The sequence below is a fragment of the Heteronotia binoei genome, chromosome 1 (assembly GCF_032191835.1).
Source record: "Heteronotia binoei isolate CCM8104 ecotype False Entrance Well chromosome 1, APGP_CSIRO_Hbin_v1, whole genome shotgun sequence".
NCBI classification, from domain to species: Eukaryota; Metazoa; Chordata; class Lepidosauria; order Squamata; family Gekkonidae; genus Heteronotia; species Heteronotia binoei.
The window spans coordinates 254,057,323-254,071,290 of record NC_083223.1 but is presented as its reverse complement, the minus strand read 5'-3'; the positions used below and the strand labels follow the sequence as shown (position 1 = coordinate 254,071,290).

At 46.6% G+C, this 13,968-nt stretch overlaps 1 protein-coding gene across 3 annotated transcripts; it reads left to right on the top strand.

Annotated features, from left to right (window-relative positions):
* The first annotated feature begins 648 nt into the window (after positions 1-648).
* LOC132581749 (intelectin-1-like) lies at positions 649-13,546 on the top strand. 3 transcript variants are annotated; one of them, XM_060253151.1, is made up of 8 exons: positions 649-767; positions 2,069-2,138; positions 3,281-3,445; positions 6,152-6,399; positions 8,355-8,513; positions 11,728-11,848; positions 12,314-12,417; positions 13,285-13,546. In XM_060253151.1, exons 2-8 carry the CDS (start codon positions 2,078-2,080, stop codon positions 13,435-13,437), a joined length of 1,011 nt encoding a protein of 336 aa, XP_060109134.1. In that variant the 5' UTR covers positions 649-767; positions 2,069-2,077; the 3' UTR covers positions 13,438-13,546. The 3 variants fall into 3 exon arrangements, with proteins under 3 accessions (XP_060109134.1, XP_060109150.1, XP_060109142.1); XM_060253159.1 differs by having other exon boundaries at positions 667-751; XM_060253167.1 differs by lacking the exon at positions 8,355-8,513 and having other exon boundaries at positions 658-767.
* The last annotated feature ends 422 nt before the right edge of the window (positions 13,547-13,968 follow it).

Here is a 13,968-nt window from a genome sequence, read left to right as displayed (position 1 = left end):
CCTTGCTCCTGGCTCCACCCCAAAGACTCCTGGCTCCGCCTCCAATATCTTCTGACTCCACCCCCAAAATCCCCAGATATTTCTTTAATTGGATCTGGCAACCCTAAGGAGAAACCAGTCTCCTGCATGCACAGCCCACCTTCACCTCTTTGTCACCAGAGGGGGCACTTCACCCCCCTCCAGTGGTGCCCTGATGCCACGGAGGCATGATATGGTTTGATATGGTATCTGAATTGACGAATGATTGTTATAGCCACCATCACTGCCTCCAGAGGCCACTGCCCAGAACTGCTGCGTGCAGGGGAAAGTACACCTACTGACTATGGCATGCCTATTCATTTCTAAGCTCATACCATAGTTTGGGGTTCTATACTATGGTTAATGCAAATTTTGCTTAGTATGGAATTGAGCCACATGTTGGGTCAGTACTTGGACAACAAAGAGAAGTATTCTGTGAGAACATCCAGCCCTCTTGGTGAGAGCTATTATGAAAATACAGATTGCAAGATCCTAAGTGGTGGGAAGATTATTTTGTAATCTTGGGAAAGAAAGCGAGTCCAGTTCTGTTCTGTTCACTGCCCTCCTGCCCTGTGTGTGTACACAATTTCTGGCCACTCCAGCTGTCTGATTTGTTTATCAATGGTCCAAGGTCAATTTGGCTGTGGTAGAGACAAAGAGGCGGACAGACACAACCGATCAGGCCTTTCTTCCTGTTTAAGCCGTTTGCACTAAATCAGAAGCACGGAGGAAGGTTAACTGTTGATCAGGTGAGCTGGGAATATTCCTTTACACCTCTATAGCTACCCTGCTGTGCCATACTGTGCTGTATCAACGAAGCCGCAGGATTTTCCTAAAATGGACGTTAGTCTTCCATGAGGAAAACAGGTAGCTGAGAAGGGATTCACCTCTTTGCAAAACTGATAATTACAGATGGGTACCTGTGTTAGTTCTTAAGCAGCATAACAAAGCAGGAATTGAGTAGCGATCAGTCTTTAAAATACCACTGGACTCATGTTTTATTCTGTTAAGGCAGAGGAAACTACAGCTGCACACCAACATGACTCTCCTATTCAGCTGAAAGAGGTTTAGTAGCCTTACCAATTGCAAAGCAAACTCCTGCCTGTGGGGCCCCTCTGGTTTTTGTGGGCTGCTGACAAGGTATCTCCATGCTCTCCTCTCCAGGAAACTGTGGGGTGGGGGCAGCAGTGGCTCCCAGTTGCTGTTGACTTGAATCACCCACTACACAAAGGGCTGAGTTCTGCATCACGGCAATATAAGGAGAGAGGAGACAGCGATCAGGCCACAATTGTAGCAAGGAAAGAGCTGGCAACAGAGCTGCAGCTAAAGCAGCGCAGCATAAGATCTGAGTTCTGATTTGCTGCCAACAGTCGTGGGTTCTCAACTGCCACAACATGAGGAAGGGCAAGGCTAGAGAGGTCTGCTCTTTCTGGTCCTGCGGCCTGAGGGTATTTTTTAAGGGGAGGAAAAGTCAAATGGAAACAGAGGCATCAGCCATTGATAGATGGAGTTTAAGCGTGGGAGGAGAGCAGTGACAAGAATGAATGCTAATTGCACATTTTTATTTTATTTTTTCGATTTTTAGCCCGCCCTTCCTGTAGAACAGATCAGGGCGGGTTACAACATAAAAACAACAGTAAAAACAATAAAAGACCAAATTAAAATATATAAAATCTAAAACTACAGTGACCATAGAGACCCCTGTTAGTGTGTGGCTTCAGTAGGACCCCAGTTATACTGATCTTTGGTAGCAATCCTATGTGTGTTTTTCCAGCCAGGGTCAGCAAGTAGGAGAACGTCAGGTAGGTGGCTGCCTAGGGCGCCACCTGGCTGCAGCAGCAGGTGGGCAGCTCTTGCCTGGAGCGCCAGAACCCCTAGCACCAGCCCTGTATCCAGCATTTGGAAAGCTGCCAGGAATTTTGTCAAGTTTTGAATATATTTCTCTAGAGCTTCCTGAGCTTGCTGAGCAAGTGGTCTACATGTCTTCTTATGAGATAACATTTCAATGTGGGCAGAGAAGTTCTTACGTAACAGAACTTGGCTTTTACAGCTCACGAAAATGAGGGAATTCATGGTCATCCTGCTGTGTGTGATTCTGTTCCCAAAAGGCCAATGGTGTGGTAAGTGTGCATGTGTTCTTCTGGGTAAAACAGTTGTTAGATTTGTAGTAATTGCACATGCATGGACACACAAACACACAGCCCTCATCTCGTTCGCCTTTAAAATTAGGTGATATCTGGCAGTTACATGGGATCTAAGGAAAGAGACCAAATTCATGGACTCTTTTGCCCAAATCTAGACTAGATGTGTGAAGAAGAAGAAGAAGATGACATTGGATTTATATCCTGCCCTCCACTCCGAAGAGTCTCAGAGCGGCTCACAATCTCCTTTACCTTCCTCCCCCACAACAAACACCCTGTGAGGTGGGTGGGGATAAGAGGGCTCTCACAGCAGCTGCCCTTTCAAGGACAACCTCTGCCAGAGCTATGGCTGACCCAAGGCCATTCCAGCAGGTGCAAATGGAGGAGTGGGGAATCAAACCCAGTTCTCCCAGATAAGAGTCCACACACTTAACCACTACACCAAACTGGCTCAAAATGTGTGGTTCAGCTTGCCAACACAGGTATGGAAAATATCTGGAGATTTTGGGGGCAGAGCCTGAGGATGGCAGGGTTTGGGAAGGAAAGTGGACTTAATGCGTTATAACATCATAGAGTCCACCCTCCAAAACAGCCATTTTCACCAGGGGAACCAATCTCTGTTGTCGGGAGATCAGTTGGAATTCTGGGAGATCTCCAGGTCCTCCTTGAGTATAGCAACCCTAGGTTAACTTTGTGTGTCACTAGGAGCAGGGCTGGCCCTGCCACGAGGCAAACTAGGTGACTGCCTAGGGCACCGGCCTTCTGGGGACTCCAAAAGAGGCAGCCACCATATGACACAGTGACATTATCAGTGCGGGGGGGGGGGGGGGCACCAGAAGTTAGCCTTGCCTACTGTGCCAGACTGTCTAGGGCTGGCCCTGGCTAGGAGTACTTGTAACTAGATCATACACATCTTCCCACTTATAAAACAGGTTTGGGCAGTTACTTCACCTATGAGTTGACTTTACCTATGTTCCACTCAGGGCACCCTGTTAAATTTATTGACAGTACTGTCTGGACAAACAAGTACTTCTTCATCCAATGTGTAATTAGTCTGTTGCATTCATTGTCATTAATGAATGATTCTTCTCTGTCTTCCCTAATCACTCATTTCCTTGCAGATAGCAGTGGCTGTGCGACCTCATTGAAACGGGACATTCTCAAACTGCTGGTTAAGTGGGAAGATGCTACTTGTTTGCAGAACGATCAGGGCCTGCCCCCACACCTGCTCCAGAGTCTGCCTCGAAGCTGCAAGGAAATCAAAACAGGACTAGAAGGAGCTGATGGTGGGTGAGGGACAGAAAAGGACACAAGGCATGTTAGGAGCAATGTCTCCAAAAAGAAAGAGGCAGAATTTTGTAAAAACAATGAGATGAAGGTCCTGTGAAAGTTAATCTGCATTTTGTCCAGGGCTTCCTAAAACTAGAACCAGCTCTGAATGTACCCAATTTAAACTGTTAAAAGATGTTCTGTTCCTTGGTTCCATCATCAACCAAAAGGGTAACTGCAGTGAAGAAGTCAGGAGACTGAGATTGGGAAGGAAAACCATAAAGGAGCTAGAAAAGATTCTTAAGTGTGATGTGTCACTGGTAGCCCAGGTCACGATAATTCATGCTATAATATTCTCTATTACTATTATGATGTGAAAGTTAGGGTGCAGTCACACGTACCATGAAAAGCGGGTGTGTAGCGCTCAAATCTGAACCGCTGAATATTGATTCGATGCAGGGCAGTTCAGACGAGCATCCAAGAATGCGATTCGTTCTGTTGTTGCGCGATCAGACATCCAGTACTATCACGCTCTTTTCTTGGAGCATGCATAATCAGATGGTGATTTCTGGGAGGGGGGGTCCATTGAACATGCGCCCAATTGTTTGAAGCTGGGAAATCAAACGTTGCTTCAGAGGCAGCGGGGGAAGGGGGAAAGTTTCCAGAATGAACGTTGCCAATTCAAACCAAGGAACTGCCAGGAATTACTTTCCTAGAAATTGGCAGTGACAAAGATATCTGGAAATCCTCCACATTGAAAAAAAAAAGATTTTTTTCCTGTTCTGAATAGTGGGATAATGTTTCCCCCCCCCCTCCAATCCTGTGTTGATTGGAGAAGCAAAAGCGTCACCTCAGATTCCCGGATGATCTGGCAATGTGCATGTCTGCTGGGGCTTTTTTTTTTTAAGGTGGGAGGCAGTATCGCGCGTGAGCTGTCCAAACATGAAAAAGGCGATCCTGTGCCGCTGTTTTGAAAAAGGGCCGGACTTTCTATGCTGTCAAATTAATGCGCCATTCAGGCGTAGCAAGCCAGGATGACCCTGGATGACACTCAATTGCCAGATGTGGATGTCTGAACGAACACATTTAATCTGTCAGCCAGACGGAGCTGTGTTGCCACTAATGGTACGTCTGACCGCACCCTTAGACAATGAAAAAAGCTGAGAGGGAAAATTTTAAATGGGATGCTGGAGGAGAGTTTTATGGATACCATGGACCCCCATAAAGACAAATCAAACCTGAACTCTTCTTAGAAGCTAAAGTGACTAAACTGAGGCTATAGTACTTCAGTCACTCCCACTGCAAAAGACAATAATACTAATCAAAGTTGAAGGCAGTAGGAAAAGGGGAAGACCCAACATGCGTTGGGCTGACTCAGTCGAGAAAGCCAGAGCTCTCAGTTTGCACGTGCTGCTGTTGATAGGATGTTTTGGAGGTCATTGATTTATAGAGCTGCCATAAATTGGAAGCGACTTAACAGCACTTAACATATACAACCAGGTGTCATTTCATAGAAAAAGAGGTGCCAGGGCTTATTAGCGTAACTCATTGCATATACCCAGAGGTTGTTTTGTAGAAAAATAGGTGGCAGAGCTCACTAGCATATGCCGCCGCCCCCCCCAGCCAACAGCAACCCAATGCAAGAAAGGAGAGCCCCAGGTGAGCGAGGCCTGCTTGGGCTTGCTAGAGATCCAGCCAGCTCAAGCAGACCTCGCTCGCCTGGGGCTCTCCTGAGCCGCCTCCTCAGTCAAGGCCAGCAAGCCACCCAACACCCAAAATCACATAAGTGGAGAAAAGATGGTGTGGGCTTCTCCAGGGGTTAATGAGGGCTGCTGGGGGCATGGCAAAATCCCTGGTAGCTGGCTGGTTGCCTACTCTCCTAATCCAGGGATTTTTATGCAGCTGCACCTACTATTCAATGGACAAGGTAGGTGGGGAGGAAAAGCGGAAACTGTCAGAAAGGTTCAGGAGCTGTGCTCCTGTGAGCTCCAGCTGAGCTCCAGCTGAATCTGAGGCCTGCATATGCCACACACCCCTGATATCTCCAGAAGGTGTACTAAATTATATCAGCTCAGCATCTACCTTAAAGTGCTTCTTGAATTATAATTGTCATAATAAAACCGTACCCCCATCATACTTTTTAAATTACTTTCTCCTCTGTGGCCACAGTGGTATGATGAAGATTTCCATGTGTCTGTTTTATATGTTTTGTTTTTTCCCCCTGTTTTTGTGGGGAAAAATATTAGAAAGTTTGTAAAATCTTAGAGTTCAGCAAAATTCTTACAAGGGGTTTGAACAATCAAGTCCAGAAGCAAGCTTATTTTTTTTTTGGGGGGGGGGGGGGTTAAGAAAGAAAGAGCACAATAAAATCTAGAGGTTCCAGAGCTCCACTCCTGTGACCTCTTGCTCAAAATGAGGCCAATACACACCTAATTTAAATGAGACACTAAGCACTCCCAACACTGCACAGTTGAATTCTTTTTGCCTCCTGACCTCAAGGTTAAACAAGGCCTTAAAATGGCTAACTTAATTGTGGCTTTTTATTGACATTCAGTAAAGGTACAGACTACTTAATCCAAGGCCTGCACTGAGAAAGCTGACCTCCTGAATGAGCTGACACTGGGACCAAAAACTACAAACAGCCTGTCACAAAAAAAGGTGCTTAGAATCAATGCTATAACTACAGTATGAGCTTAGCTACAGGACAGTCTGTCTCTCTGCAGATGGCTTGTATTACCTGGCCACGGAAGATGGCGAAGTCTACCAAACCTTCTGTGACATGACTACCAATGGAGGCGGCTGGACTTTGGTGGCCAGCATCCATGAGAACAACATATATGGGAGGTGCACTAAGGGAGACCGCTGGTCTAGCCAACAAGGGAACAACATCAACTACCCCCAGGGGGATGGCAACTGGGCTAACAATGCTACTTTCGGATCTGCCATGGCCTCAACTAGTGATGATTTCAAGGTTAGTCTCTCTTTTCAAATGCATGCTACCCCTGCCTGGTTGGAAGGTTAAGAGATGCACTTCCCTGACACACACATAAACCATATTCTGGTTGGTGTAAATTTGGATTTCATTCTGGAATACCACCCTTATTTAAACAAAAGATGCTGGCAGGCTTCACCAGGTCACTTTGCTCCAGCTGGATGATCAGTGAATTCCAAGAGTGTCATGATGTAATTTCTAGTACAAAATGGAAGTAATGTTGTGACAGAATGCCTTTCTCCCTCCTCCACTCTGAGTTTCAAAGGTGTCATTGTTTATCTCTGCTCTCTGGAAGATCAGGAAGCTGGGTTTGCAGAGGTGATATTTGGTGTTAGGAATCTCCAGGTGAGTTCCCAGAATGCCTTCTTGAGGGATCCCAGGATGCATTTGGGACCTGGGAGAACCAGGTAGAAAGGGGTGGAGAGTGATGTAAAATGGGTGGAGTCAGAGGTTCATTAAAAGTACTTGCCCCAAAGGGGAGGCTCTCTTGGGAGTTGGACCCTGGAAGAGAACAGACAGCTGCCCTCTGGTCAGAAGCCCACAGCCATTTTGACCATGTGGCTGGGCCTGGCTGGAGGCAGGAACACTGAAATGGTGATTTGTATCTTACTAAGCTTAGAATGCAGTCATAGCCCTCTGCTCACGACCTGAGTTTGATCCCAGCAAACCACCCCATAAAAAGTCCGCCATGAAAATGCTGTGAAAGCAACATCACCCCAGAGTCGAAAATGTCTGGTGCTTGCACCTTTACCTTTACTTAAGCTTAGAATTGCCTGCTCTACTGCAACATCTTGTAGAGCACATTTTTAGACCGGGGGAGAAAAGTGCCGGATTAAACCCTGTGGAGGCCCCTAGGCAGTTGAAATCTTGGGAGGGCCCTTGCAAATTATCTCAGATTCTGAGTATTTGCCCCACTGCCCATGACCCTTGCTGCAGGCCCCTCTTAAACGCCCCTTTTGCTAAGCTGTGGAGGAGAGGCAGAGAGAGGCAAACTTGGGTGACAACGCCAACAGCAACCACGCACGGCCAGTCAGGCAAAGAACAGCTCAGTTGCTGGCTGTGCATGCAGGCTGGGAGGGCTGCAAGCAGGGGAAAAATGGGGGGAGCCAGCCTGAGGTGTGGGGGCCCACAGGCCAGTGCCTATTTGGCCTAATTGTTAATCCGGCTCTGGGGGAGAAGGATGCACTTAAAACCAACTTTTATTTGACCTTCTGGTTGCTGATTGTGTGCTGTGCTAAGATTATGCTTGTAATTGTAACCTTTTTCTCTTTTTAATAAACATTTTACTATTTTGAATGCTGGCAGTAAAGCTCTGTGCCACATAGTTCCCCAGCTGCCTTAGACCATGCTACTTTAAGAGGGGAGCCCAGGAAAGGGGGCACACAGTTGGCAGCAGGGCCTTTTTTTTGTAGAAAAAGCCCAGCAGGAACTCGTTTGCATATTAGGCCGCACCCCCTGTCACCAAGCCAGCTGGAACTACGTTCCTGTGTGTTCCTGCTCAAAAAAAACCCCCAGTTGACAGGGGTCTCCCGAAGGACTTTGGTTTCTGTGGCAACCAGATTCTGGGTAGCAGAGGACCTTGAGGCCAAGCCTCAGAACTAGAAAGGGGGATTGAGAGCCCTGTTCCTCTCAGTCAGGACCCCTAAATTGAGCAGGTGGTGGCAGTGCACCCTAGTGGCAGGAAGCAGAATAGCGCCCTCCAGGAAGGGGCCCAGGCCTGGGAGGGGGCTAATGGAACCGGGTCTGAAAGTCAAATCGGGCCGGTTCCCTCACAAATGTCATGACATCACACATCAACATGTGACAGTTCCCTGCCCCCAGGTGACTCCCACTGATTCCAGTATTCAGCATTCCAGTTTCCACTCCTAGCTTAATTTAGGATTTAGGCACAACCAGGCTTTTCCCTCAGAGGTGGGCTTTTTTTAACTTTCTAGAATCCTGGCTATTATGATCTTGAAGCACGGGATATGGCCATATGGCATGTCCCCAACAACACCCCCATGAAGGAATGGCGGAATGCAGCCTTCTTGCGGTATCACACGGAGACAGGCTTCTTGTCTGCTGAAGGGGGAAACCTTCTTAGACTCTACCAGGTAAGGATGGTCACCCAAAGACTGAACATTTGGGACTTAGAAGAGTGCAAGTAGTGCGGAGCTCTCATTAAAAGGTGGGACTAACTGAGCTCAAGAAACTAGGAAATTCAGAATATTGTTACATGATTTCTGCTTCTCTGAGTGCTGAGAAGGTCCAGTGCCTCTGGTTGGTTCCCTTTTGATATGAGAACACCGAAGGCTTATTGTGTCTTTGTAATATTCTCTTCATTTAAGGATTAGCGTTGCTTGGCAAGAGAAGGGGAAGTAGGAACTTCTGGATTGGGGGGGATTGGCATCCTCAGAGCAATTATGTCACTTCCAATGTGACCGGGAAGTGACATCATCATTACAAGGGTGATGCTCTCACCATTTTTTAAAATTTTTTTATTTGTATCCCGCCCTCCCCCGCCGAAGCAGGCTCAGGGCGGCTAACAACATTTAAAAGTGAACAATACAATAATAAGACATTAAAATCACATTAAAACCAATCAATAATTAATTAAAACATTTCTAAATCTAACACTATTAAGTCTGGCAGTAAACATTATTGTTTGACGCTATGTCTGTCAGATGGTGTAGTGGTGGTGGATCCCTAGACCAGACCATTTTGGCGTTTCCTTTGTTGTGCACCTATAATTCAGTCATTGATAAACGCCTGTTTAAAGAGGGTGGTCTTGCAGGCCCTGCGCAACTGGTCTAAGCCATTCAGCCAAAACTCCATGATTTAAACTGAGTTTTGGACAAATGCTAGATCATAACCTGGCATGATGATGTTATTTCCAGGTTGTACCAGGTTATGATCTAGCATTTGTCCAAAACTCAGTTTTGCTGGGGAAGCCAATCATGTCATCCCATTTCACATGGGCATTTCCTGCTGCTGCCTAGCTGAACAGCAGCAGGGAACACAAGCTGGGGAAGGGGGTGAGAGATCCCACGCCCCTGCAGGTAAACTGGCAAGCCTAAGCAGTGGCAGGGATCAGGAGAGAGAGGGGATGGGACAAACCCACTAGAGGGGACGGGACAAACCTATTACAGAAAGCGGGAAGAAAGGCATTTCCGTAGGGCAGCTGGTTCACTGCTCCACTGTAGATTCCCAGAAGAAGACAGCTTGCACCCCAACGGGCTTCACCTTTCACTCAGCTCAGTTTTCTGTCTGTCTCCTTCCCTTTCTCTCAGCTCTTGCATGCCTCACCCAAATTCAGAATGTTGTTTCTTCGAACACAAACATACACTCCTCTGCCTCCTCACCTGAATTGGAGGAATGTCACTCATTCAATACAAGCTCTGATGGGAACTTGAACAGAACTGTCTCCTATCAACATGAGCATTCTTTCATTATAGGCCTTAATTCCAGTCCTTTTGGCCAAACCATACAACCCATAACAAACTGTGTATAAATTTACTCAGAGTCATCCCTTAGGGAAATAGTATTTGATCCTAATCCATTCCAACACCAGTGGCTGAGGGTTAAAACTGATGATCCATGATCAGGTTAATATTTTTTTTCTTTGCTTCAGAACTACCATGGCTACTGATGTAACTGGGGATGCAGCCCTGAGGTAGAGGGTATTTAATCCTTTCTTCCCATGCCATTTCGTTGATCTAAATGACCACTGTTAGACCAGTCTGCTAGCGAAAAAATACAGACACTATACGTCTATTTTCCCTGTATTTTTCCTACTAGCAAACAAGACTTACAGTAGTTTGAGTGAGGACTGGGATCATTTTGATTAGATAGGGAGAAAGAGTTTAAACGTCTTTTATTTAGGATTGCCAAGGGGCCTGGAAATCTGGAACTGCAACTGTTCACCAGAATATAGACATCAGTTCCCTTGGAGAAAATGGCAGTTTTGGAGAATGCACTCTATGGCACTATGCCCCACTGAGCTCCCTCCCCTCCCTTCCCCAAACTGTGCCCAGCATAAGCTCCACCCTCAAATCTCCAAAAATGTCCCAACTCAGAGTTGGCATCCCTGCTCTTCTTCCCCCAATCGCTGCTCTTCTGATCTAATTTGCAACCTCAAGATAGTTGATTAGAAAGAAAAAGCTGAGAAATCTAATCAGATCTCTTGTGTTGCATCCTGGAGCCAGGACAGAGATCACAAGATTAGCCAATTCTGCTATGACAATAGTATTAAAGATGCCCTTTCCGAACTAACTCTTTATTTAAGGCCTCCCCTCCCCCCTTTATTTATATCTCCTCATACAGGGGTCGTTTTGTAGAAAAATAGGTGGGGGAGCTCATCCAGGGATTGTTATGCAGCTGCACCTACTATTCAATGGACAAGATGGGGAGGAGGAGGGGGAACCCTCAGAAAGGTTCAGGAGCTGTGCTTTTGTGAGCTCCTGCTGAATCCAGGGTCTGTCCTCATATACCTATGGAAGTCTACCATATCCGCTCTGGGGACCTTCCCCTCCACCCTCCCTCAGTGTAGGGTTCCCAATCCCCAGGTGAGGGCAGGGGATCCCCTGGTTTGGAGGCCCTCCCCCCGCTTCAGGGTCGTCAGAAAGCGGGGGGAGGGGAGGGAAATGTCTGCTGGGAACTCTATTATTCCCTATGGAGATTTATTCCCATAGAAAATCATGGAGAATTGATCCACGGGTATCTGGGGTTCTGGGGGGGGCTGTTTTTTGAGGTAGAGGCACCACATTTTCAGTACAGCATCTAGTGCCTCTCCCCAAAATACCCCTCAAGTTTCAAAACGATTGGGCCAGGGGGTCCAGTTCTATGAGCCCCAAAACAAGGTGCCCCTATCCTTCATTACTTCCTATGGAAGGAAGGCATTGAAAAGGTGTGCTGTCCCTTTGAATGTGATGGCCAGAACTCCCTTTGGAGTTCAATTATGCTTGTCACAGCCTTGATCTTGGCTCCACCCCAATGTCTCCTGGCTCCACCCCCAAAGTCTACTGGCTCCACCCCCAAAGTTCCCAGATATTTCTTAAATTGGACTTGGCAACCCTACCTCAGTGAGATGGATCTCTCTCATTTTTATCTCACCTTTCTTCCAAAGAACTTGAGGCAGCACACACAGTTCTCTCTCCCTCCATCTCATCCTCACAACAACCCTGTGAAGTTGGTTAGACTGACTAGACCAAGGTCTCCTAGAGTTTCACTGCAGAATGGGAATTTGAACCCTGGTTTCCCAGATCCTAATCCAACTCTCTAACTACCACATCATGCCTGTTTTTCTTTGCCGCTTGCTTGTCTTTCTAGAAATACCCGGTAAAGTTTGGAATTGGCACTTGTGCAAATGACAACGGCCCTTCTGTACCAGTTTTCTATGATCATGGTAATGCCGAGCAGACATCTTTCTTTTACTCTCCAAATGCTCGAGGTAAGTGATTTGTTTGCAATAGCGAAATGCTGTGCAGAAATTGACCAAAACACTGGATGACTTTGGTTTGGAATACAAGAATGGATCAAAATCAAAGTTGGGTTGGCCAAACGGCAGCTTGGAAGCTACAGATGGCTCTTATACACATATTGCGTGGCTCTCAAAGCCCCCACTCCCCTTGTCATGCAGATATTTCAGGATTCTTAGCAAACCATAGTTTGCACTTACACCCCAAAGAGCAAATTAAGCTGTGTGTTTTGCCTTGCAAACCAAGATTCCAAACCATAGCATTGTTCTTAACTTGGAATCATGATTTGCATGGAAAGTGCAAACCACTGCTTGCTGATTGGGGCATAACAGAAAGCAACAGTTTGCTATTAGGTCTGAACCAAACCACAGAGCTATCAAATAACAAGTTCCTGGAGCAAAGAAACAGCCCTGCTGTTTACGTTTTTGTCTTTACAGCTCAAGTGGAACCTGGCTTCATTCAGTTCCGGGTGTTTAATAATGAAAAAGCAGCCATGGCTCTGTGTGCTGGGGTTAGAGTCACAGGATGCGACTCGGAACATGTGAGTAGTTGGCTTAAAGGCAGTATACTAATATTTGGGACTGGTTCACTCCATCAGCAACACTCAGCACTTGTTCCACTCGTCTAGATTCCAGGCCAGACTATCCCCATGGGGGTCAGTTTGGTGTAGTGGTTAAGAGCAACAGACTCTAATCTGGAGAACTGGGTTTGACTCCCCACTCCTTCACATGCAGCTGCTGGGAAACTTTAGGTCAGTCATAAGTTCTCTCAGAGCTGTCCTCTCAAGAGCAGTTCTCAAAGAGCTCTCTCAGCCCCACCTACCTCACAGGCACTGTTCCCTCTAAACTGTGGAGTCTTGTGAGCCGAAATTCTTCTTTGCGAGCTACTAGCATTAAAGTTGTGAGTTGCTGCATAAATTAGTTTGCTCTGGGGCCATTTTTCATGAGCCATAAAAAAATGTGTGAGCCAGAGGCTAAAAAACTGTGAGCTAGTTTACATTAACTCAGCTTAGAGGGAACACTGCTCACAGGCTGTCTGTTGTAGGGAGAGGAAGGTAAGCCACTCTGAGACTCCTAGTGAAGGAAAAGGAAAGGTCCCCTGTGCAAGCACCAGTCGTTTCCGACTCTGGGGTGACATTGCTTTCACAACGTTTTCATGGCAGATTTTTTACGGGGTGCTTTGCCATTGCCTTCCCCAGTCATCTACACTTCCCCCCCCCCCCCCCAGCAAGCTGGGTACTCATTTTACCGACCTCAGAAGGATGGAAGGCTGAGTCAACCTCAAGTCAGCTACCTGAACCAGCTTTTGCTGGGATCAAACTCAGGTCGTGAGCAGAGCTTAGGACTGCAGTACTGCAGGGTATAAATCCAGTCATAGTAATCATGATCTTCCCCTCCTTCTTCTCCAGACCTGTGTTGGTGGAGGAGGACATTTTCCACAAGAAGCTCCACGGCAATGTGGCGACTACACTGCTTTCGACTGGAGTGGCTATGGGGCTCATAGTGGCTGGAGCGTTTCCAAACAATTATTGGAATCTGCAATGCTGATCTTTTACCACTGATTACAAGGCGGCCAAGAGGAACAAGCACCAGAGGCATTCCCTAGACGTCTGGGACAGTTTTCCTCCTGGTTTGGAAGCCTACAAATCTACAAATAAAAGAATACAAACAGCAACCTTTTGTGTCAGTGTCATCGTGTCTCCCTTTTATGGATCAAGAATCAGCCGGGATCGTCTCTTACTACTCCTGTCAACTGTTGGGCAGATAAACAGGTCTGGGAGAAATCTTAGTGAAGTCATATCAATTATTATTATCCATGATCTATGGATAAACAGGGCTGCCATTCATGCAACCAAAAATTCTAGAACCAGAGCAGAGACCAGGAAGTGGGCCCAGGGGTTCAGTCCACTGCAAATGCTATCTGTTGCATGTTCCTAAAAGTCCTTCACTATCAGCCATCTGTGCATAATTTCAGGCCACCACATATAAGAGTGCAGTCCAGACTACTAGAAGAAGAGTTGGGTTTTATACCCCACTTTTCTCTACCTTAAAGAGTCTCAATGTGGCCTACAAATGCCTTCCCTTGCTCTCCT